The 22,397-nt window shown below is 52.7% G+C and overlaps 2 protein-coding genes across 7 annotated transcripts in view; one reads left to right on the forward strand and one right to left on the reverse strand.

Annotated features, from left to right (window-relative positions):
• SPTAN1 (spectrin alpha, non-erythrocytic 1) overlaps positions 1-504 on the forward strand; it is a 59,351-nt gene extending 58,847 nt beyond the window's left edge. For both annotated transcript variants that reach the window (XM_086684197.1, XM_086684198.1), the window contains one exon: positions 39-504. In XM_086684197.1, the coding sequence (XP_086540323.1) occupies positions 39-164 (126 nt within the window). In that variant the 3' untranslated portion in view covers positions 165-504. The remainder of the gene's footprint in view (positions 1-38) is intronic.
• On the reverse strand, positions 495-21,084 carry DYNC2I2 (dynein 2 intermediate chain 2). Of its 5 annotated transcripts, XM_086684195.1 has the most exons (11): positions 20,884-20,997; positions 11,567-11,683; positions 10,766-10,797; positions 9,258-9,506; positions 3,914-4,023; positions 3,266-3,423; positions 2,573-2,682; positions 1,926-2,093; positions 1,490-1,722; positions 1,049-1,206; positions 495-848 (listed from the first exon to the last, which is right to left on the reverse strand). In XM_086684195.1, the coding sequence occupies exons 2-11, from the start codon at positions 11,586-11,588 to the stop codon at positions 610-612; spliced, it is 1,479 nt and encodes a 492-aa protein (XP_086540321.1). In that variant the 5' UTR covers positions 11,589-11,683; positions 20,884-20,997; the 3' UTR covers positions 495-609. The 5 variants fall into 5 exon arrangements, with proteins under 5 accessions (XP_086540321.1, XP_086540320.1, XP_086540319.1 ...); XM_086684194.1 differs by lacking the exons at positions 10,766-10,797; positions 11,567-11,683 and adding an exon at positions 17,679-17,753 and having other exon boundaries at positions 1,049-1,148; positions 20,884-21,084; XM_086684193.1 differs by lacking the exons at positions 10,766-10,797; positions 11,567-11,683 and adding an exon at positions 17,679-17,753 and having other exon boundaries at positions 20,884-21,084.
• Positions 21,085-22,397: the final 1,313 nt, after the last annotated feature.

A 22,397-nucleotide genomic window follows, 5' to 3' on the forward strand; every position in this document is an offset into this window, starting at 1 on the left:
GCGGACTGGACTGACAGGTGTGGTCCCTTCCCCTCCAGAACCTGACTCGGGAACAAGCCGACTACTGCGTCTCCCACATGAAGCCCTACGTGGATGGCAAGGGCCGCGAACTCCCCACCGCCTTCGACTACGTGGAGTTCACCCGCTCGCTCTTCGTGAACTGATCCCGCTCCTTGCTCCGCCCGGCCCACGCTGCCCGCCCTGCCGTTGCCTTGCTGCATGACACCTCCTCTCTGTGCTCTTAAAATATTCCAGTGTTACTTTCCAATGTGAGCTTAAGTCCGCTTAGCCTGGGAGAAGACTTAGTAGAAAATGGTGCTTCGATAAACCGCTTCCGGTCAAGTCGCACTTGCCCCGTTGCCGTGGGGACCCAGATTCCCTTCGTGAAGCCCGCTGCCCCATTCCGACTCGGCAATCTCGGCGGCGGGCCAGATCCCCTCTTGTTCTCTCCCCTCCCTTTTGTTTTCATGTGAAAGACAAATAAATGACTGGACTCCCCCAGAAGCTCGTGTTGTCTTCATTCGGCCTCTGTCGGAACTCCAGAGCTCAGCTCAGGTGCAGCTTGCTCCTGCCCCCAACCCCCCACCCCCACCCCCACCCCGGTTGTCCTCAGGTGGCCACCTCTGCTGCCAGCTGCTCCAGGTCCTCTGTCTCCCGGGGTCCTTGTTCAGTGAACTCGGTGCTCAGCTGCCACACCTTTACAGTGCCCTTGGCGTCACCGGCAGCCAGGAGCTGAGTCTGTTGGCGATTAAACTCAAGACAGTAGACCGGGCTATCATCCTGGGTTTGCTTGATTGAAACTGTGGGTTTTTGGGAGCTTTTCTGTAGATCAAACAGCTGCACATCACCTGCAGGGAGAGAGAATCATGGGACAAGAGGCCCAGAACAGTGGCCTGTGCACCCAGGAAGAGAAACTCACGGCACAAGAGAAGTCTACCTGGTTTAGCCCTCCTTCCCCCACCTGCTGCCTCTCCCCAGCTCAGAATTCCAAGTACGTGCTGGGCCCGTATCACTTAAATGGATCTGAGCCTATCGTCCTATTTCCTACCTTCCCCGGAAGCAGCCGCAAACACCAAGGGGCGCACTGGGGACCAGCGCACGGCAAACAGGTACTTGTGGGACAGCTGCAGGGAGGCCAGGGGCTGGGCCTGCAACATGGAGTACAGGTGGATGTGGCCGTCGGTCCCCGCACTCAGGAAGAGATTCCTGGACAGGATGAAGGGCAGAGAGCCAGGCAAGGGGATGAGTACCGGGTGTCCTGCCCAACTCCCCCCTGGGCTGTCACGTTCCTGAAAAGTCTCCGTGGACCCCCAAACTGGGAATCCCCTTAGGGAGAGAAGGGCCAATCCCCGGGAGCCAACCACCCAAGCGCCGGGTAGGAGGGCTCAAATAGCGAAGACCTGGGCCCGGGCCAGACCACAGGCCCTGTAGGCCGCTCTATGGGGCTTCCTCACCCTCCCTGTGCCAGGTGCCCTGTGGCCTCCTCTACCTGTGGAAGGGGGAACAGCTCACAGAGTAGATGGGACCACCATGGGGAGAGAAGGTGAACCGTGCGGGGGCCCGCAAGGGCACAGAGCTAGGCATCCGCGTGAGAGCGGCCTCTTCTGCTGCCAGGGAACACTTGAGCGGGAAGCCACCTTCCGTGCCCAGAACAAAGAGGCTGGGGTCAAAGCCGGAGAAAGCCACCGCCGTAGCACCCACCTCGGTCTCCCCCCGGGGAGGCTGTGGAGAAATGAATGGCAGGGCAGACAGAGCCAAGGGAATCTGGTCAGAGTCCCGCAAGAGCCCGGTCACGCGAGCGGGAGCCACGGGACCTCAGTTGCTAGCACCGCTGCCCGTGCCGCCTGCCGCCACCCACCAAGGCCCACTTGCGGGGGTCCTACGGTGGGCAGGCGGGCGGGGGCGGCAGCTGGGGCCCCACGTACCTTCTTTAGCTTGGTGTTCCTCGGGAGCTGCTGCATGACCAGGGCAAAGCCCTCCGTGAGCTGCAGCTGGCCCGCCCCGCCCCCCTGCCAGAGCAGCACTTTCCCGTCCGTGGCCACACTCAGCACCTGGAAGCGGTGGCTGTGCCGGGGCTCAGGTAGCCAAACCACCTGGGACAACAGGGTACAGGACCAAGGTCAAGAAAGAGCTGCTTGCTCCCCAGGCTGCCCCCATTTCCCAGCGAGACCGGCGGTCACCCTCATCCCCCGACTACCCCTTCTCTTGCGGGAAAACCAAAGGGGGAATTCTGGGGGAGGCCCGGAACCGCCTCACACACCTGGGGGCAGACCCGAGGGTTCCGAGCTCCCTCCCTGAGACGCCAGGATAGCTGGGAGCCCCACATGGCCACTTGGAAGTTGGGGGAGCTGGGAATGGCCCAGGGCCTGGGCGTGCCCCGGGAGCTAAGAATGGCAAAGAATGCCGAAGGCCTCTGTCCCTAACTGCCAACTCCTTGGTGACCTGCTGTGGCTGTGCGAGCAGGCCCCCTCTCTTCCGTTTCACCTCAAGGAGCAGGCCAGCGACAGCAGCACTCAGCTCAGGGAGAAGGGGAAGGTGCCTCCCCGCCCCCACCGCGGCCCACTGCTCTGACCTGGTACACAGGGTCGGTGTGCGTGTCGTCCGTCAGGCCCGTGCGCCACAGCAGCGGGTCCTCGGGATGGCTCACGTCCCACACCAGCACCTCACCACTGTACAACCCGCCTGCGGGACCAAGCGCGCCGGGACAAGAGCTGACTCACGCGCAACAAGCTGGTACCCCAACCCAGCACCAGCCCCGCCCGCCCAGGGTGCAAGGACGGGGAACCGCTTCCCCAGAGTCGCCCGGGGGAGGAAAAGTCCTGCCCTCCCCCCACTCCGGCCTGCTGTGCCCCCACCCGCCCACTGTCAGGCTGATCTCCAGGCCCGGCACCCTGCCGTGCCCTCCCACACAACCCCTTTCCCAACACGTGTGGCTCCTGTCACCACCCATGGCTCCCCGAGGGTGCCCATGTCGCCCTGCCTCGAGTCCTGACCAGGCTGCACCCTTGCATGGCCCACACCCCATCAAGACTCAGCGAGGACCCGCCAACGCCCCCACCACCTCCTCCCTCTCCCCTTCTTCCTCCCCGCCCCTTTCCTCCCCATCCTCCTCCTCCACGCTCCACAACTGGCACGGCATCCTCACCTGAGCCCAGGGCTCTGCTCCCCAAGCAGACCTGCCCCAGCCGTGCCTGGGAGCCGAGGGCCCAGTGGAGAGCTCCCCTGTGGGCACCCTGCACAGGGTGGGGAGCAGAAGACGGCTCACCTGCGACATGGGACGGCTGCGTGGGGTGGAAGGCCAGGCACATGACGGCGCTGGGCACCTCCACCACTGCTGACGGCTGCTGGGGGTTCAGGCCTCGCCTGTCCAGGTTCCAGGCACACACGAAGGACTTCAGTGTGCTCCAGTCCCCGTCGTCCAACCTGCACAGGGACATGCCTGAGCCAGCTCTGCCCCGAGGCCAGGATCTCGCCCCTGCCCTGCTCCTAGCACCAGACCCGCCACCCACCCACCGCCCCCAGATCCGTACTGGGTGCTGTAGTGGCACAGGTTCCTCCATAGCACAGTGGCAGGACCTTCTCTAGAAAAGGGTTCCCGAGAACCAAGATGGGTCCACACGATAGCAGGGTTGGGGAACTGTGGCCCATCAGGAAATGGCTAACAGAGAAGAGGGGGCAAGGCCCAGGGCGCACTGCCCTATGCTGGCAGGTGGGCACCAGGACTATGGGCTCTAAGCCCCTCCCTCTGCTGCTCTTTCCAGCCAACCTGGTGCCTAGGCAGCCTCGAGAATAAAAAGACTCCCAGAATGGCCAAGCTCCAGGCCAACCTTCACCACACAGACAGGGAGAAAGAGGCTTAAACCAGAGTCTGAGGACCTCCCATTGCCCCACAGCCACCCCTGCTGCCACTCACCGGCCATAGGCACAGGCCACCACGGAGCCGGTGGTGTTCCAGGAGACACTGGTCACATGCAGACCCTGCCCCTGGGCTGGGGGGTAGCCCAGGGTGTGCAGACACGTGACCTGCAAGAGACAAACCATCCCTAGCCCTGAGCCACAGAGCCACCCAACAGGCGGCCTTGTAGCCACCTAAAAAACACTACATACAAGCTTGGACCTCCAAAGCCACCCAGGTCCACTGCCCGGTCCTGGAGGGAAATGTAGAGCTTTCATCCCAACACCACCCCAAATAGGATACTTCCAGAAACCCAGAAGAAAGGATCTTACGAACCGAGACAGATGCCAGGTTCTGGCTCAGAGTAAGACCCTGTTCTGTACAGTTTCAAAAGCTCTGGCTTCTGGAACTGGATGGTGCTGTATGTGCCACTAGACTATGCACCTGGAAATGGTTACAGTTTGGGGCGCCCGGGTGGCTCAGTCGGTTCAGCGTCCGACTTCAGCTCAGGTCATGATCGCGCGGTCCGTGAGTCTGAGCCCCACGTCGGGCTCTGGGCTGCCCCTCCCTGGCTTGCACTCTGTCTCTCTCTCAAAAACAAATAAACATTAAAGCAATTTTTTTAATGGTTACAATTTTATGAATATTCTACCACATTAAAAAAAAAAAATTTTTTTTAAACCTCTGGCAGCTTCCCTCTCAGCCCATAGCAGCCTGGCACACCAAATGAAAAGGCTGGCAGTGCTGGCCACTGTGAGCGATCAGCCCAAGGTTTCTGGGAGGGGATGTGCCACACAGATCAAAATGTCTGTGAAAAGCTGCGTACTCCTTGACCTTATGGCTCCATATAAAGAAACTACCCGATGGAAAGAATCTAAAACGTGTAAAAAGCTGTATGGTGGGAACCCTCACACACTGTTAGCAAGGACGGAGAACGGCAAGGCCACGGTGGGGAGACAGTCTGGTGGGTCTTCAAAAGCTAAAACATAGAGGCACCACACAACCCAGCAATTCTGCCCCTAGGTACACACCCAAGAGAACTGAGCACACACGTTTACAGGGGCGCCCTGCTGGCTCTGTCCCTGGAGCATGCGACTCTGGATCTCAGGGTCGTGAGTTCAAGCTCCACGCTGGGCACAGAGATTGCTTAAAAATTTTTTAAAGATTAAAAAAAAGCTGTCAAGTGTGGTAGGAGGTGGAGGGAACTCAAGAAAACCTTTTGGGGGGGGGGTGCCTGGGTGGCTCAGCCAGTTGGGCATCTGACTTCGGCTCAGGTGATAATCTTGCAATTTGTTGAGTTCAGACCTGCGCCAGGCTCTGTGCTGACAGATTGGAGCCTGGAGCCTGCTTTGGATTCTGCATCTCCGTCTCTCTCTGCCCTTCCCTTACTCATGCTGTGTATCTCTCCCTCTCTCTCTCAAGGATAAATAAACATCAGGAAAAATAGAAAGAAAGAAAGAAAGAAAGAAAGAAAGAAAGGAAGGAAGGAAGGAAGGAAGGAAGGAAGGAAGGAAGGAAGGAAGGAAGGAAGGAAGGAAGGAAGGAAAAGAATGAACGAACAAGGAAGGAAGGAGGGAAGGAAGGAAGGAAGGAAGGAAGGAAGGAAGGAAGGAAGGAAGGAAGGAGGGAAAGAAAGGAAGGAAACAAACCTTTGGGGTCTGATCACATTCGATTTCTTGATCTGGGTTCTGGCTCCACAGAAATGTTTTACTTTGGAAAGCCACAGGCCTGGACACTTGTGGTTTGTGCACTTTTTTACATCATGTTCAACTAAAGTGTACATCAGAAAGGCACCACAGACATTAAGTTATTTGTCACAACACCACGTATACCTGCAACCCACTGCTTATACCCAGTGCACTTTAAAATCTGAAGATAGGGGTGCCTGGGTGGCGCAGTTGGTTAAGTGTCCGACTTCAGCCAGGTCGCGATCTCGCGGTCCGTGAGTTCGAGCCCCGCGAGTTCGAGCCCCGCGTCAGGCTCTGGGCTGATGGCTCAGAGCCTGGAGCCTGTTTCTGATTCTGTGTCTCCCTCTCTCTCTGCCCCTCCCCCATTCATGCTCTGTCTCTCTCTGTCCCAAAAATAAATAAATGTTGAAAAAAAAAAAAATTTTTAAATCTGAAGATAAACCTCCAACGTGGGAGAAGCAGGGGGACAAGGGACTTCTCTACACCTTCACTGTGGCGGACACGTGTTGGCCAAGACTCAGAACGGCATGGCCATGCCTGGGTGGCTCAGTAGTTAAGCGTCTGACTTCGGCTCAGGTCACGCCCTCACAGTTCGTGAGTTCGAGCCTCGCATCAGGATCTCTGCTGTCAGCACGGAGCCTGCTTCAGATCCTCTGCCTCCCTCTCTCTCTGCCCCTCCCTTCCTGCTTGTTTTCTCCTCCCCCCTCCTCAAATAAACATTAAAAAAAGAAAAAAGAAAAAAAAAGACTCAGACCGGCAAAGGGTGAACTGCCTGCACAGAGAACACACCTGGATAAACTCAGCTCAAAAAAATAAAGTGTATGGGGGCGCCTGGGTGGCACAGTCGGTTAAGCGTCCGACTTCAGCTAGGTCACGATCTCGCGGTCCGGGAGTTCGAGCCCCGTGTCAGGCTCTGGACTGATGGCTCAGAGCCTAGAGCCTGTTTCCAATTCTGTGTCTCCCTCTCTCTCTGCCCCTCCCCCGTTCATGCTCTGTCTCTCTCTGTCCCAAAAAATAAATAAATGTTGAAAAAAAAAATTTAAAAAAAAAATAAATAAATAAATAAAAATAAAGTGTATGGATGAAACATTAGGTGGCGTTTTATTTTTATTTATTTTTATTTTTTCGAGAGAGAGCGTGTGCAAGCAAAATAGGGACAAAGGGAGAGGGAGAGAGAGAATCTCCAGCAGGCTCCACGCTCAGTGCAGAGCCTAATGTGGGGCTCAATCTCATGACCATGAGACCAACAGTCAGAAATCACTAGTCAGATGCTCAACCAACTGAGCCACCCAGGCTCCAATTAGGTGTTTCAAAAGGACACGTGTGAAATCTCCGTAGCAACCTGACAACACAGAACAGGCTTTGCTCCCGACCAGAAAAGACCCCAAGACTGGCCACAGTGACTCACAGCTGTCAACACACGTGTGAAACAAGAGGCAGGAAACAACAGAACCAGGAGGTCGGCGGTTCCAATGGGAGACCCTGGGTGGTCTCTTCTTATCTCCGATTTCTAAGCTTTCCACAAGGTTGTCCCACTGATTTTAGAATTCTGACATTATGGTTTCTCGTTAAGAGCAGCATCCCAGCCCTTCCAGAGCTACTACAGCAGTGCCAAGGACAATGATGAAATGTCAAGGCCAACGCGTTGACAGAAGTAGAGAGAAAAACCCCAAGACAGTAATTCCATCATGAGGGAATCAACAAAGAACTGATGCAAAACAATAAGTGGGAGGACAGACTCGCTGTCGATGTGATATAACAGCAAACTGCTAACACCCTCCTCTGCCCAATGCTCGCGCACCGCTAACATGTGGGGCTGTCCAGGGCCAGCTCACCAGGCTGCCACTCAAAGGGTGCAGACTGATCTCCCGCCTACCCTCCCATTTCTGGAGGATACCTCTCTAGAAGTGAAGCTGGGCGTCCACCCACAGGGGACTCAGATAAAGGACGACGTGTCCGTGCAGTGGGACCCAGTGTAGCCGCTAGGACGCCTACAGCACCTTTGTAGGAACTGACATGGAAAGCTCAAAGTGAGAAAGGTAATCAGGAAAACGTACAGTGCTTTCCACTTGTTTAAAATGTTCTCAGTGACAACACTAGTAATGATGCTTGTGTTAGTGTAACACAGAGAAGACTCTAAAGGCGTGTGGGCATGGGAACAAGTGTCCTCTCCCACTGTCTACATGGTATATGTTCTGTATTTCTATACTGCCTAGACTTGTTATAATGAACATACATTGCTTCTGTAGTCAGAAAACAGATATTTTGGCACCTGGGTGGCTGAATCTGTTAATAAGGGTCCGAGTTCAGCTAAGGTCACGATCTCATGGCTTGTGAGTTCGAGCCCCGCATCAGGCTCTGTGCTGACAGCTCGGGGCCTTGAGCCTGCTTCGGATTCGGTCTCCATCTCTCTCTGTCCCTCTCCTGCTCATGGTCTGTCTCTCTCTCGCCCTCTCTCTCAAATATAAATAAACATTAAAAAAAATTTTTTAAAGGAAAAAAACGTATTTTTTAAAGGGGGAGAAAGTAACACACACTTGGACCAAGTTAATCCATAGAAATGTGGGAACGTGCTAATAATAAAGAACAAAAGCTTAACCTCTGTAAAATTGGGTGGTGGGGCGGTGGGGGCGGGGGGCACAAGCAATGGCAAGGAGAGACAACATGCTGGGCTCTTCCTCTTCCCTGAGCCCTTCTTGTGCCCGGCTTATAAGGAGTCAGTGACTGCCCACTGAGGTGTGGCCTCGGCAACTGCATTTCAGAGTGAGTTTGAGGACTTCCCTCAAACTGATTTTCCCATGCCTTCCAGTGACTTGGTGGGAAGAGGGCAGAGGAGGGGGAGGGGCTAGAACAGGGCTATGACCTCTGAATACATAGTTACTCATCTGTTTCTACAGGAAGAAAGCACTGTATAAAAAAAAAAAGTTTGGCTCAGAACTCCAAGGCTCCCCAGTCGAGGGCCCGCAGCCGTGAGCGAGCAGTCTGTCCACAGGGGAGGCTGAGGCCCAGCACGGAGCAAAAGCCAAGAGCCCCCCATTCATCTCAAAGCCTAGCCTGCCTGTGCGGCCGGACACCTAAGTGTACAGGGTCACTCTGAGCTGAGCCTCGGAGACACTGAAGTCACTAGAGCATGGCAGTGAAACCAGACAGACCAGGGCTCAAATCCCAGCCTGGCCCGTTACAGCTGGGTGACCGTGGACAAGTCAGTTAGCCTCTCTGGGCCTTGTGTATAAAACAGAGATCATCCAAGTACCGCCTCATGCCGCCGTGCTGAGGAGTAAATGAGATGGCACAGAGAGCCCTCACCACATGGTGCCAGGGGAGACAGCCGAGCAGTGGACAAAGTCTGGTCCAGAGTCAGACTCCCCACGTTCAAGCCTTGCCTCTACTGCTCACTAGCTCCATGTGATCCCAGAAAAATCGTTTCAACTCAGGAGCCTCCCCATCCCCAGCTGTAAATGGAGGTAACCACAAACTACTTCTTGACAGCAGGGAAGGCTCGATGACTTACTCTCATAAAACTCAGCTCAGCACCTGGCAAAAAGTAAGACCTCCATGAACGCAGTTACTATTATTGCTATTAACAGCATCTGGCCTAAGAGGACTTCAAACGGGGGCGGGCGAGGCTCAAGCTGGGGCAGAGGAGGAGGGCGTCCCAGGCTGCAGTTCCCTACCGTTGGCTGCTGCTCTGTCCAGTTCACCTCGAAGCCGTCAAAAGCGTGGCTCTGCCAGTTCTTATTCAGCTCTCGAATAACCATGGCCTCCACCCTCCGAAGAAAGGCTGCAAGCCTGGGGCTGTCGTGCTGGGCCACAGTCCGAGCGCTGACCGGTGCAGGGACCTCGGTCTGCACCTCAGCATCCGCATGCTTCCGGGTCTGGACAGACGCTTCAGCAGTGGCAATGCTTGCCGTCTGGCAACTTTTCTGCAGAAAATCAAAACCCAGTGGTCACCGGTCAGCGGTCAGTGGTCACCAGTCAACCCAGGTCACTAGTGACCGCCTGCCTGGGCACTCTGTTCCCCCTACTAAACAGCACCCCTCCCGCGCTGCTGCTTACCCTCGGGCCAATGGGCCTCTGGTCATCCTGCCTGCCCCAGTCTGTCCCTTTGCTCTTGTAACTGGCCCATCTTTCAAAGGAGGAGCCCGATCTGTGCGCTATGGGTGAAGATGATCCCTCAACCCTCCTATGTGCACTGGGCCACAGTGGGTGGTTCAGGGGTGGTCAACATGATCCAGTAAGAGCCTGACCCAGGACTTTCGGTGACACTAGGACACCATTTGGAGGGGATGCTGGAGTGCCCTTTTGAAGATCCTGACAACAATAAGAATCCTGTAATATTACAGCCAGCAGTGGTCATCCAACCAGCACAGGGAAGCATCGCAGACCTGGCCACCAGCATCTCCCTCCCTTCGCAGGCCCCTTCCAAGGTGCCCCCATGATCAAAGGAAGCAGGTGAGTCTGTGATGAGCTAGTTGGTAGAAAGAAGGCAGGCTTCTCCCCAGCTGCCTCTTTTCTCCACCCTGCCCTCTGTCTCCAATTCCTTGTCCCCTCTTTAGCTGGCCACAGGGATAGACATCAGATCAGGGAAGGAACTACCAGCCTCCCTTTCTTATGGACAGGACCCATCATTTATCAAATGAGGGGGCCTAGCAGATCGTCATCTGCAAGAGGCTCTGCTTACACAGCCCCTCACCAGGCACCTGAACGTGCAGGGCAACTGCGAGGCCCGGAACCCCTGTGCACCTCCCCCACCTGGCTCGGGCTTGGGAGGGCAGGGCTGTGCACTAGGCCAGTGCTAGTAAGCCTAAAGGAAGGGAGCGGGCCCCACACGGGGGCAGCTCTTCCTAGTACATGAAACACCTGTCCCCACGCTCCCCATCACATTCCACTAAACTGTCTTTTCTTATCCACCTCCCATTAAATGGAGTTCCTCCGGCATCAGAACCCTGTCTGATCTCTATACCCACAGCACTTTGCACATATTTGGCACACGGCACAAGCCCATTTAGACAAGATATATGTACATATATTTTTATATATCTATCTCCACTACATTGTATGTATTATGTTGTATACACACATAGACTATATGTACTACGCATATACTATTTACATATATTTCCTTTACACCATACACACACACACACACACACACACACACACACACACACACATTATTTACTGAGTGTCCACTTGCCAGGCACTGTCTGGGTACTATGGATACAGCAGAAAACAAAATGTGCAAAATCCCTGTGCCCGAGAAGCTTCCACAGGGGTTGGGGGTACACGAACAAGAAAATACCCACCAACTACCTATGGTGCCAAGTGCAGCAGATGTGTGGGAGAGAAGGGAACAGCCAGGGAGGTCTCTGGGGAAATGGCACTTGAGCTGAGGTGTGAAGGACAAGGGGAGAGCTGCAGAGGAGGGTCCTGGACAGAGATGGGAGGGGGAGGCCAGAGCAAAACCTTACAGTAGAAAACGTTCCGTGCTCAGAGACTGGACAGCAGGTGGCGTGCCTGGCCACAGTGGGTAAGGAGGGTGGCCCGAGCACAAGGGCAAGGCCAGGAGGTGTCTGAGAGCCACAAGGTGTGGCCTGAGTGGGTTGTAAGCAGGGCCATGCCTTTTTGGCTGCTCGGGAAGAAGTGAGGAGCAGAGGACAGGTTTGACAACCAGTGGAATGTGATGGCAAATTCTGGGAAAAGAGAACACAGAAGCAGTTCTCCTGGGCCTCGTTTAGACCGAGATGCCTCCCATCCACATGGAGGTGTTGAGGATTCCCGAGAGCGGTTGCAAGGCATGAGGCTCTGGAGAACATCCGACAGAGACATGACTTGAAACCACAGCACTGGAGGGGTCCACCAAGGGAGTGTGCACACTGAGGAATTCGTGGATGGGCATGAGGATCAGAAAGCATACAGGCTTGGGGTGCCTGGGTGGCTCAGTTGGTTAAACATCTGACTTCAGCTCAGGTCATGATCTCACGGTTCATGGGTTGGAGCCTCATGTCGGGCTCTGTGCTGACAGCTCAGAGCCTGGAGCCTGCTTCGGATTCTGTGTCTCCCTCGCTCTCTGCCCCTCCTCTGCTCGTGCTCTGACTCTCTGTCTCACAAAAATAAATAAAATGTAAAAAAAAAAAAAAAAGAAGAAGAAGAAGAAGAAGAAGAAGAAAGAAAAAGAAAAGAAAGTAAAGAAAGTATACAGCCTGAGCCAAAATTCTAAGAGACTGGGTGAAAATCAAACTTCCAGAAGCCACAATGATGGCGAGAGTGTTAGTTACTAAGTGCTAACTCAGGCACTGTCCCAAAAGTTTTACCCATATCTTATTCATCCTCACAACCACCCTATGAAGAAACTCCTATTTTTGCATTACTAACATGGACGCTAAGGCACAAAGAAGTAATTCACCCAAGACCACACAGCAAAGAGGTGATCACAGTAGGGCTTGAATTCAGGCAGTCTGACCTGTGACACGAAACTGTCCCTCAGCCATGGTGTTCTCACCCAGTCTAACATCCTGGACACTCATCACATCAGATAAACTCAGAAAAAGTTTCTAAAAGAATGTTACCCCAATGACTTAATCTAAGACAAAAATGTCCACAAGATAGCAAGCTGTTACCTTTCCATCTACTTCCATTAATATTTCTTTGCTGGGGCACCTGGGTGGCTCAGTCGGTTGAGCATCCAACTTCAGCTCAGGTCATGATCTCACAGTTTGTGGGTTCGAGCCCCGCGATGGGCTCTGTGCTGACAGCTCGGAGCCTGGAACCTGCTTCTGATTCTGTGTCTCCCTCTCTCTCTCTCTGCCCCTCCCCCACTCGTGCTCTGTCTCTGTCTCTCAAAAATAAATAAACATTAAAATTTTTTCTTAAATATTTCTTTGCTGCTTGCTTATTCAGACAAAAGACAAATGTCAAAACACTAGGGAAAATTCACAGAGGAAAAAAAAAAAACTTAAAACCAATGACACGCTGCACCCACAATTTTTTCTGTGAATTGGTAGGAAGCTACTATCATTATTCTCTTTTCACTCTGGGACAACTAAGTAGTTTCCATAGTTCAAGATCTGATTATCTGGCCCGACCCTGATCCGTCCCATACATCCCATCCCATCTGGGGATGAAGCCCCAAAGCCTCCAGAAGGGAAGGGCTTGCCCAAGGATACCCTGTGTAGACTGGTACCTTCTGTGCCAGGCAGTGTGTGGCTGGACTGAGGCTCCCATAACAAGCCCTCTGAGACATCAGAGAAGAAGTCAGGGAAGAATGAGATCCTTGCTTCCTGGGCCTCAGCAAGGTCAGGAAGAGGAGTGTTAAGGATGCTGGGCTCCCACACCTCAGAGGCAGAGGTACTACAGGAGGGACTGGGACCAGACTTTAATCACACTGGGAGGTGTGGCCAAGGGAAACAGAACAATTCCCAAACCAAGATCACCAGTCACCACGCTGTGGAGTCTGAAGTCCCAGTGACCTGCAGCAGAGAGGAAGGCAGTGAGATTCAGGGACCAGAACCCAGTGTGGGAGCCCAGCTCTCCTGCCCCCAGGAGAGCCTGCAGACACCCAGAATGTCAGGACTCCTACCCAAGCCACCAAATGTGTCCCAATACCAGGACTGTAGCTTCTGACTAGATGAGAAGTGGACGCGAACCTAGGCTGGGCCAATCAAGCTCTCTCAGGGAAATTCACAACAGAGACAGATTTAACAAGATGGCATATGCCTAGAACTGAAACCTGGAAACGTTGGCCCCAACAATTAGCCAGGGCCACAACCAGGAGACAAGCAGAGACAGGCCTCGGGGGATACATGGTAACATCAGAGTTGAGAGGTGGGGGACCCCCAAAGTTTCCTAGATTCCTCAGGACCAGCTGCACCTTCAGAGGCCCAGGAGACATCCCGGCATCCTGAAGAGAAGTGCTTGACAGGAGCTGGTTTGGGCTGGTTTCTGTCACTTGCTATCAGAGTCCTACACTGACCCCTAGGAAGGCTCCCTGACTCCCAGGTCAATACCCCTCAACACCTCACTTCTGAAATAATAGGTCTCTAGCTGGCATCCAGGACTGGCCGATCAATTTCAGGAACACCGGTGATGACAGAGGAAACGGCCCCACTGGGTCAGGTGATCAGCCACCACCCCAGGCCCCGAGGGGTGTGCTGAGAGAACACCGGGCTCTGCCTTGCATTCAGGTTCAGACTGAGATTGACCAATGTCAGGTTAACTGTCCTCATGTGTGACTCAGTCATTCAGAAACCAGCCAGCCAGAAAAATGTATTCAGGGGGTATCACTATGAGGCATGAGTACTTCAAAGTCATGAGTAGAACAGTCACTTTCTTACTAAAAATATACATTCTAGGGGCACCTGGGTGGCTCCGTCGGTTAAGTGTCTGACTCTTGATTTCAGGTCAGGTGATGATCTCACAGTTTGTGGGATCAAGCCCCACATGAGGCTCCACTCTGACAGTATGGAGCCTGCTTGGGGCTCTCTCTCCCTCTCTTTCACCTCTCAAAATAAATAAACTTAAATAAGTAAATAAATAAACTTAAATAAGTAAATAAATAAATAAATAAATACACACATACATATATACATACATACATAACATACATACATACACACATTCTAGGGGTGCCTGGCTGACAGTGCAGAGCCTGCTTAGGATTCTCTCTTTCCATCTCTCAAAATAAATAAATAAAACTCTTAAAAAGAAATACATTCTAGGGGCGCCAAACTGGCTCAGTCAGTAGAGCATGTGACTCTTGATCTTGGGGTCATGAGTTCAAGCCCCATGCTGGGTACAGAGATTATTTAATTTTATACATTCTAGATCTCCTCGACTCTACAATGTATTGTTTATAAAACATTCCAATTGTTTAATAATAGCTCTTCAGGGGAAAACTAGATTAAATACACAGGCCATCTGTGAAACACACCTATTTTTAAGATGTGTCCTATGACTGAGGAACATCGCCATCCAGAGAGAATGCGTCTTTGAAGGTCTCAGATGATGTGCAAAGGGAAGCCAAGCCCCCATCAGTCCCTTGGGTACTAACCACTACCAGCAAATAGAAGCAGCACACAGCATCTCATTTCATCAACCAGCCTGGGCCAGCACGTCTGACTCGAGTGCAAAAGGACCTCAAAGACATTCTAGACCTGACTTCTCAACGGGCAGGCCCCAGAATCCCTCAGAAGCTTGCTAAAACACAAGCTGCCACCTCCAGCAGGGGTGCCGAGAGTGTGCTTTGTGAACAAGCCCCCGGATGATGCTGAGGCTGCAGGTGCAGAGGGCTGTTACTCAGACCCCACCTGTGGGTCTCACCCATCTGTATGCTTCCCAGGGCCACAGCCCAGGGTCCATCGCCTCTTGCCCCCACCCCACCCCCACAGCGCAGACCATGCTCTCACACACCCCCCACTTCTACCTCTGTCACTCTGGGAGCTGAAGCTTCACCTGGGGTGGGGTGAGATATGGTTCATCCCGGAGGCTGAGGGATGCTATTAAGCCCACCTGAAGGACGCTGCTGGGCAGGTGGGGTGCGTGTGGCCTGTCGCTGTCACCTTGCCACATCCAGCGGGCCCACTTCTGATCCTCCTCCCCAGAATTTCCCTTGTCCTCAGGTGGCCGTCACCCCCAAGGCCTCCCCCCCTTCCACCCCCTTCCCCATCAAGTCCTGCACACACACCTGATGAGAACACAGGTGTGATGGGAGCAGAGAGGACTCCGGCCTGAGCCAGTGTCTCTGGGCCCACAATGCAAACCCCATGAGCGAGCACAATTTGACCCAGGTGTGAGGCACAATTCACAGCTAATGAGCAGACAAGGTGAGACAGAAATGTCTTAGATGCGAAGTTGAGCTGAGTGGGTTTCCTTTTTTTTTTTAATTTATTTACTTTTGAGAGAGACAGAGACACACAGTGTGAGTAGGGGAGGGACAGAGCGAGAGGGAGACAGAGAATCAGAAGCAGGCTCCAGGCTCTGAGCCGTCAGCACAGAGCCCGATGCGGGGCTCGAACTCATGAACCGTGGGATCGTGACCTGAGCCGAAGTTGGACGCTTAACCGATTGAGCCCCCCCAGGCGCCTCCAGCTGAGTGGGTTTCGTGGTGGGATACAGGGACAACTGTCTCACCAGAGGCCTCTGAGAACGCAGAGTAACGGAACAATCTCCGGTTCATGTGAACTTGCCTCTTAGTATATCGGGGCAACAAACAGCTACTCAGAGAAGAGCGTGGAGCCAAGAGCCAACCAAGAGGACAATCGCAGACGTTTCCATGGAAGTTGGGAGATGCGTTAGTTTACACAACCTTGGAGCTGCAATTACTGCCGACTACCTTGGTGTCGTCTTGGTCTTTCAGTGTGCTCTCATGCCCCTTGAAAAAAAATCTAGTATGGAGACTGTGTAGCAAACCCAAAGGTAGGGAACCACGGATTTAATTCTCCTTGAAAATTTTTAACAGGCCAGACCCAGGTTCAAAACAAACGCCCTCCAGCAGGGGGTGACATTGGCTACAGAAGCCACCAAGGCGAAGAGGCAGCCTGGGAACAAGGAAGAGCCGGTGGGCAGGCAGCTAGTTGAACTCCAAGCAGGGGAGGAGAGTTGCAGCCTATGTGGGATGTCAGCACACAAGAAGATTATTCAACCCAGTATTTCCTGGGTGCCTCCAGGAGGTGCAAAAGTACACAAGACCCACTCCCTGCCCTCTGGGAGCTCACAGTCCCAGGGACACAGACCTGAATGTCAAAATGCATTCCATGGATGGAAAAGTTCCAGAACCAGATAGTGGTGATGGTTCCACATTGTGAATGTACTTGACACACTCAATTGTACACTTAAAAATTGGGAAATTTCTGGGGCGCCTGGGTGGCTTGGTTGGTTGGGCGTCCGACTTCGGCTCAGGTCATGGTCTCATGGTCCGTGAGTTCCAGCCCCGCGTCGGGCTCTGTGCTGACAGCTCAGAGCCTGGAGCCTGTTTCAGATTCTGTGTCTCCCTCTCTCTGACCCTCCCCTGTTCATGCTCTGTCTCTCCCTGTCTCAAAAATAAATAAACGTTAAAAAAAAAAAATAGGGGGGCGCCTGGGTGGCGCAGTCGGTTGAGCGTCCGACTTCAGCCAGGTCACGATCTCGCGGTCCGTGAGTTCGAGCCCCGCGTCGGGCTCTGGGCTGATGGCTCAGAGCCTGGAGCCTGTTTCCGATTCGGTGTCTCCCTCTCTCTCTGCCCCTCCCCCGCTCATGCTCTGTCTCTCTCTGTCCCAAAAATGAATGAACGTTGAAAAAAAAAAAAAATTAAAAAAAAAAAAATAGGGAAATTTCTATTATATGTACCTTTTTTTAAAAAGTTTTTTATGTTTATGTGTTTCTGAGACAGAGAAAGACAGAGCATGAGTGGGGGAGGGGCAGAGAGCGAGGGAGACACAGAATCGGAAGCAGACTCCAGGCCCTGAGTCGTGGGCACAGAGCCGAATGCGGGGCTGGAACCCACAAACCACAAGATCATGACCCGAGCCAAAGTCAGACGCTCAACTGACTGAGCCAGCCAGGTGCCCCTCTATTATATGTATCTTTTTTTTTTAATTTTTTTTATGTTTATTTATTTCTGAGACAGAGAGAGACAGAGCACGAGCAGGGGAGGGTCAGAGAGAGAGGGAGACGCAGAATCCGAAGCAGGCTCCAGGCCCTGAGCCATCAGCACAGAGCCCGACACGGGGCTCGAACTCACAGCCTGTGAGATCATGACCCAAGCCGGAGTCGATTGCTCAACCAATTGAGCCAGCCGGGTGTCCCTCTGTTATATGTATCTTTCCACAATTTTTTTTTAAGTAATCCCTACACCCAACATGGAGCTCAAACTCACGACCCCGAGATCAAAAGTCACATGCTCTACCCACTGAGCCAGTCAGGCTCTCCACCACAATTTTTAAAAAATGAAAAAAAAACACAGCCCACATTTTCCTAGGATCAGCATTGGGCTGGCTTCAGAAAGGTAATACTGCTGCTGGAAAGGAGGATGCATTCAATTGGTGGTCTCAAATTTTGCTACCTATCAGAACGACCTGGGGAGCTTTAATAAAACCAGATTCTCAAGTCACAACACATACCAACTTAGCCAGAACCGCTGGGAGCCAGACATCCATATTTTTCAGAAGTCTCCAGGACATTCCAGTGTCAACCATCTGGTTTGAGATTAGGCACCCTCTATCTCAGGCAGCTGGACTGGTCCCTGACACTCGTCTGCCATCCGAGCAGCCCTAGGCTTTCAAACTGTTTTCTTATCCACAATCTCATTTAACCCCTCACAAGAGGGTGCCTGGGTGGCTCAGGTTCCGTTGGTTGATCCATCCATCCCCTCAGGAAGTATTCTACCAAGGACCCATTTTGCAGAAGAAGAGATCATGTGACTGGCCCAAAGCCCTAAAGAGGGTGTGCACCCCGGTCTTGAACCAAAGTCCAGGACCCTATCCCTCTGTAAACAGATTGGAATATGACAAGAAAAGCCAGGTCAGGCCAAAGACCATTAATATTAAAAAAAAAAAAAGGGGGGGGGCACCTAGCTGGCTCAGTTGGTAGAGCATGAGGCTCCTGATCGTGGGGTCGTGAGTTCAAGCTCCATGTTGGGTGTAAAGATTACTTTAAAAATAAAATCTGAGGGGCTCCTGGGTAGCTCAGTGGTTAGGCGTCCGACTTCAGCTCCGGTCACGGTCTCACGGTCCGTGAGTTCGAGCCCTGCGTTGGGCTCTGGGCTGATGGCTCAGAGCCTGGAGCCTGCTTCTGATTCTGTGTCTCCCTCTCTCTCTGCCCCTCCCCCGTTCATGCTCTGTCTCTCTCTGTCTCAAAAATAAATTTTAAAAAAAGTTAAAAAAATAAAAAATAAAAATAAAATCTGAAAAAAAAAAAAAACTAAAAAAATTAAAAAAGAAAAAAAATCCATCAATGGAACATGGAGGTACATTACAATATTGCACCACTACATGGGCCAAAAACCACTGTCCAACTTTTCCAAAAAAACTTTTTAAAAAAATTAAGAAACTATATTTAAAAATTAGTAGGGGCGCCTGGGTGGCGCAGTCGGTTAAGCGTCCGACTTCAGCCAGGTCACGATCTTGCGGTCCGTGAGTTCGAGCCCCGCGTCAGGCTCTGGGCTGATGGCTCAGAGCCTGGAGCCTGTTTCTGATTCTGTGTCTCCCTCTCTCTCTGCCCCTCCCCCGTTCATGCTCTCTCTCTGTCCCAAAAATAAATAAAAACGTTGAAAAAAAATTAAAAAAAAAAAATTAGCTAAAACACTCATCACAGGACTTACTGATAAGAAAAAAAAATGTAAACTGCCTACCAACTCATCAAAAGAGACTGGTTAAATAAAACGAAGTTACAAAAAAAAAATTTTTTTAAACATGGACATTTGTTCAGGATGTATTAAGTGAAAAAACTGGGTCTATGAAATGTTGTGCACAGTGTGATTCCGTTTTTATTTTTAAAATGGGGCAGGGGCGCCTGGGTGGCTCAGTCTGTTCAGTATCCGACATCAGGTCATGACCTCGTGGTCCAGGGGTTCCAGCCCCGCATCCGGCTCTGTGCTGACAGCTCGGAGCCTGGAGGCTGCTTCGGATTCTGTGTCTCCCTGTCTCTCTGCCCCTCCCCTGCTCATGCTCTGTCTCTCTCAAAAATAAATAAACATTTAAAGAAATTTTTTTAAATGGGGCCAAACAGACAAAGCACGTACAAGTCGAATGGCTGGGGAATGGGGTGATTTTTATTTCCACTTTTTTTTTTTTTTTTTTTTGCATATCCAGATTTTTTCTCAATTTTGGACACACAACTTTTATAAAGAGAAAAAACTGTTTTGGAAAAAGCCGTTTACCTTCTTCTGACCCTTGCAAAATTCTTACAACTTAACGAAAAAAATCTGCTTCAGCAAGACAGGGGATGCTAGTTCAAGGGAACCACCCTCACAGATGAGAGCTTACACCTCCAGTGTTAGAATTAGTTCTTAGAACCTTACAGCTTAAAGCTATAGTTACAAGAAAATGAACCTGCCTCAATTTCATTCTCTGTAAGGGAAAAAAAAAAAAAAGACAGATTCAGCGGTTCCCAGCCTAAAGTCTTCTAAAACCTGAATCTTCAGCAAGCAAGAGCTGTGTGATAAGGACGGAGATCAACTAAAATACCCACCTCGCTTTTCACCAGAACCATTTCTGTGCAGCCTGGTTAAGTGGGGAGTGCTTTCCAGGTAGATCAAATCCAGGCTCGAGAGGCAAGAAACCGGTCTTCCAGAGTTAGACTTCATTGGGAAACTCCCCAGTGTCCGGGAGGACCTAAGGTCTGCTGATGGGGTCACTCGCGCAGCAAGCTAAGCCTCCGTTCCCTCTTCTGGTAAATGTGCGGCACCCTACAACGCCCCCCCCCCCCCCCATACCCATTTTCACCGAGGGGACGCCAACATCCCTACAATGGTCTGCAAGGCACTACCTGACCCTCTCTGACCTCAACTGGGACCACTCCCCCTTCTCTCATTCCTCGCCAGCTCTGCCACCTCCTCAAAACACAAGATCTGCTCCGACACCAGCCCCAGGGCCTTTGCACTTGCAGTTTGCGCTGTCTGGCGGTTCTACCTCAGGTATCCACTTGGCTCACTCACTCCTCCCGGTCTTTGCTCAACTGTCGCCTTCTCGGTGAGGACCACCCACCCTCTCACTCTCCAAACCAGTCCTTCTGATCCCGCACCCTTCTTTTACTTTTGTCCATGATGGCGCTACTCGCCCTCTGACACGCGACAAAATTTAATTGCGTAAGTTGCCTATGGTCGCTGCCCTGCAAACGGCCCCAGGTCAGCTCCAGGAGGGACTTCATTCACGGACGGGTCCCCAGCGCCAGAACGGCTCTTGGCACACAGCAGGCCCTCAAAGTCCGCACAAAGACCCCTCCGGAGAAGACCTGGCACCCGGGAGCCCTGCCTCCTCTAAAAAGCCTCGTTTTGTGTGCTTTTCATTAAACCACTGGAAAACCGGCGTGTCTCGACCTTAAATGCGCTTCCTTCTTCTTTTTAAAGGAAAGTTAGTTTGAAACGCCTGAAAACTGCGGTTCACACAAAATCCTTCAAACCATGGGGTCTTCAGATGTTTCTAAGGAAAACCCCTTTTGTTGTTGGGTCTGGGGGGAGACTGGCACGGGAATGCCACAAGGGCGGGCCTCCGTGGGTTAAAATACAAAAATAAAACGGGGGGACCCCAGAACCTGGCCCGGAGGCCGCGCGCGGACGGACCCTCGCCCTCCCTCCCGCGTCGCCGCGAGTCGGGCCCGCGCCCTCACCGTCTCCCGGCGGATGCCCTGGACGCCCCTCCACTGAGAGGGCACAGACGCCACGCCCAGGGTCTCGTCCTGCAGCGGCCCCGGCCGCCCCGGCCCCCCGGCGCTCGCAGCCCCGCCTGTCGCCAGCGCCTCAGCTCCCGCGCTTCCCGCCCGGCGGAACGGCGCGGGCTGCGCGCGGGTTGCCATGGAGATAGCGCCGCCCTGTCGCGCCTGCGCACTGCGACATGACCTTCGCCCCTGCGCCTCCAGAGCGGAAGCCTGGGGAGGTGAAGCTATAGGCACCATTTTTTAATGGGTCAGACGGCCACCTCCGAGACCTGAGAGAACGAGATAAATTATTCTTTTTGGCCAGTGTGTGACAAACCCGGCCAGTTTTGGATACTCCATCCCCAAGAGGGGCACGCCTGAGCATGTGCGGGTACCCCTGGCCCGGGAGGAAAGTGCGGAAGTGGGGCACCGTGCCAGGCTCAAAGATGGCGCAGAGCGGCCGGGCGCAGAGGCGAAGACTGGAGGCTGCGACCAGAGTGCGCTGATGAGTTGTGGGGCCTGGGAGTGCCCAGCGGAAAAGTTGGGCGCTCCCAGCAGATCCCGCTCCAGATTGCGGCCACTTCGAGGCCTGGTGCTCACTCTCTGCTCCGTAGTTTCTGCCTCGATAGAATGGTGATTTAAAATATCCATATGCGGATCGGGAGTTTGGTTGGATCATGGGAAGGCCCAAATGAGGTCGAATACAGAAGACTGCTTGTTACATCGAAACTAAAGACCCAAGTAACTACCAGTTATTGGGTGTGTGTCGTGCGTCGGTCGGGCAGAGCCCAGAGATTTATGTATATTGAACTTATTAAATGCTCAAAACAACTCTATGAAGAAGCAACTGCTCTAAGTCCCATGAGGGTGCCAGTGGTTTGAGAAGTAACTGCGCCGCTCATCCAATAAAGCCCACAACACGTTTGCACAAGCCCCCGCAGGTTGCTGCTTGGCCACAAAGCCCGCTTCTGGGCTTCTTGGCGGGTATCCTCCCGCCAGGTCCTCTGCGCTGCCTTCTTTCTATCCCTGAACTCTTCAGGGATGCACCAACTCTGCACCCCCCCTCACACAACTGAGTCCTCATTTAGGACCCTGTTCCAGCCAAGGCCATAAAGACTGATTAGATTAACAGCACTGGGGGCGGGGGGGCGGGGATGGAATGCAATAGAAATTTCTTCCAAAAAGAACCAGACAAAATTCTCCTTGTGAGGCCCTCTTAACGCTAAAGAATGTACACATGTCACCAAAGATTCCAAAAACCACGCTCAAAAAGAAGCTCAAGGCTGTGGGAGTCAAGAGGCCTAGATTTGAACACTGTTTGAATAGTGCTGTGTCCTCTTGAGTAGACTTGGTAATTCTCTGGGCCTCGGTTTCCCAGCTGTAAAATGAGGCTAGTAAGACTGGACCTGCTTTACCTGACCAAGGAAAATATTTCAGGAAGAGAAGAGTGGTCCACAGTATTAAATTCCCCAAACAGGTCAATGAGG

This window comes from Puma concolor, chromosome D4, assembly GCF_028749965.1.
Source record: "Puma concolor isolate L17-30 chromosome D4, mPumCon1.1.hap2, whole genome shotgun sequence".
NCBI classification, from domain to species: Eukaryota; Metazoa; Chordata; class Mammalia; order Carnivora; family Felidae; genus Puma; species Puma concolor.

Coding starts and splice junctions, on each gene's coding strand:
- DYNC2I2 (XM_086684193.1), bottom strand. CDS start 21,069: ATGGCAACCCGCGCGCAGCCCGCGCCGTTCCGCCGGGCGGGAAGCGCG. Junction 9,507..17,678: donor CAGCGGTTCTGGCTAAGTTG/GTATGTGTTGTG, acceptor GATTTTCTGCAG/AAAAGTTGCCAGACGGCAAG. Junction 1,723..1,925: donor GGAACACCAAGCTAAAGAAG/GTACGTGGGGCC, acceptor ATTTCTCCACAG/CCTCCCCGGGGGGAGACCGA.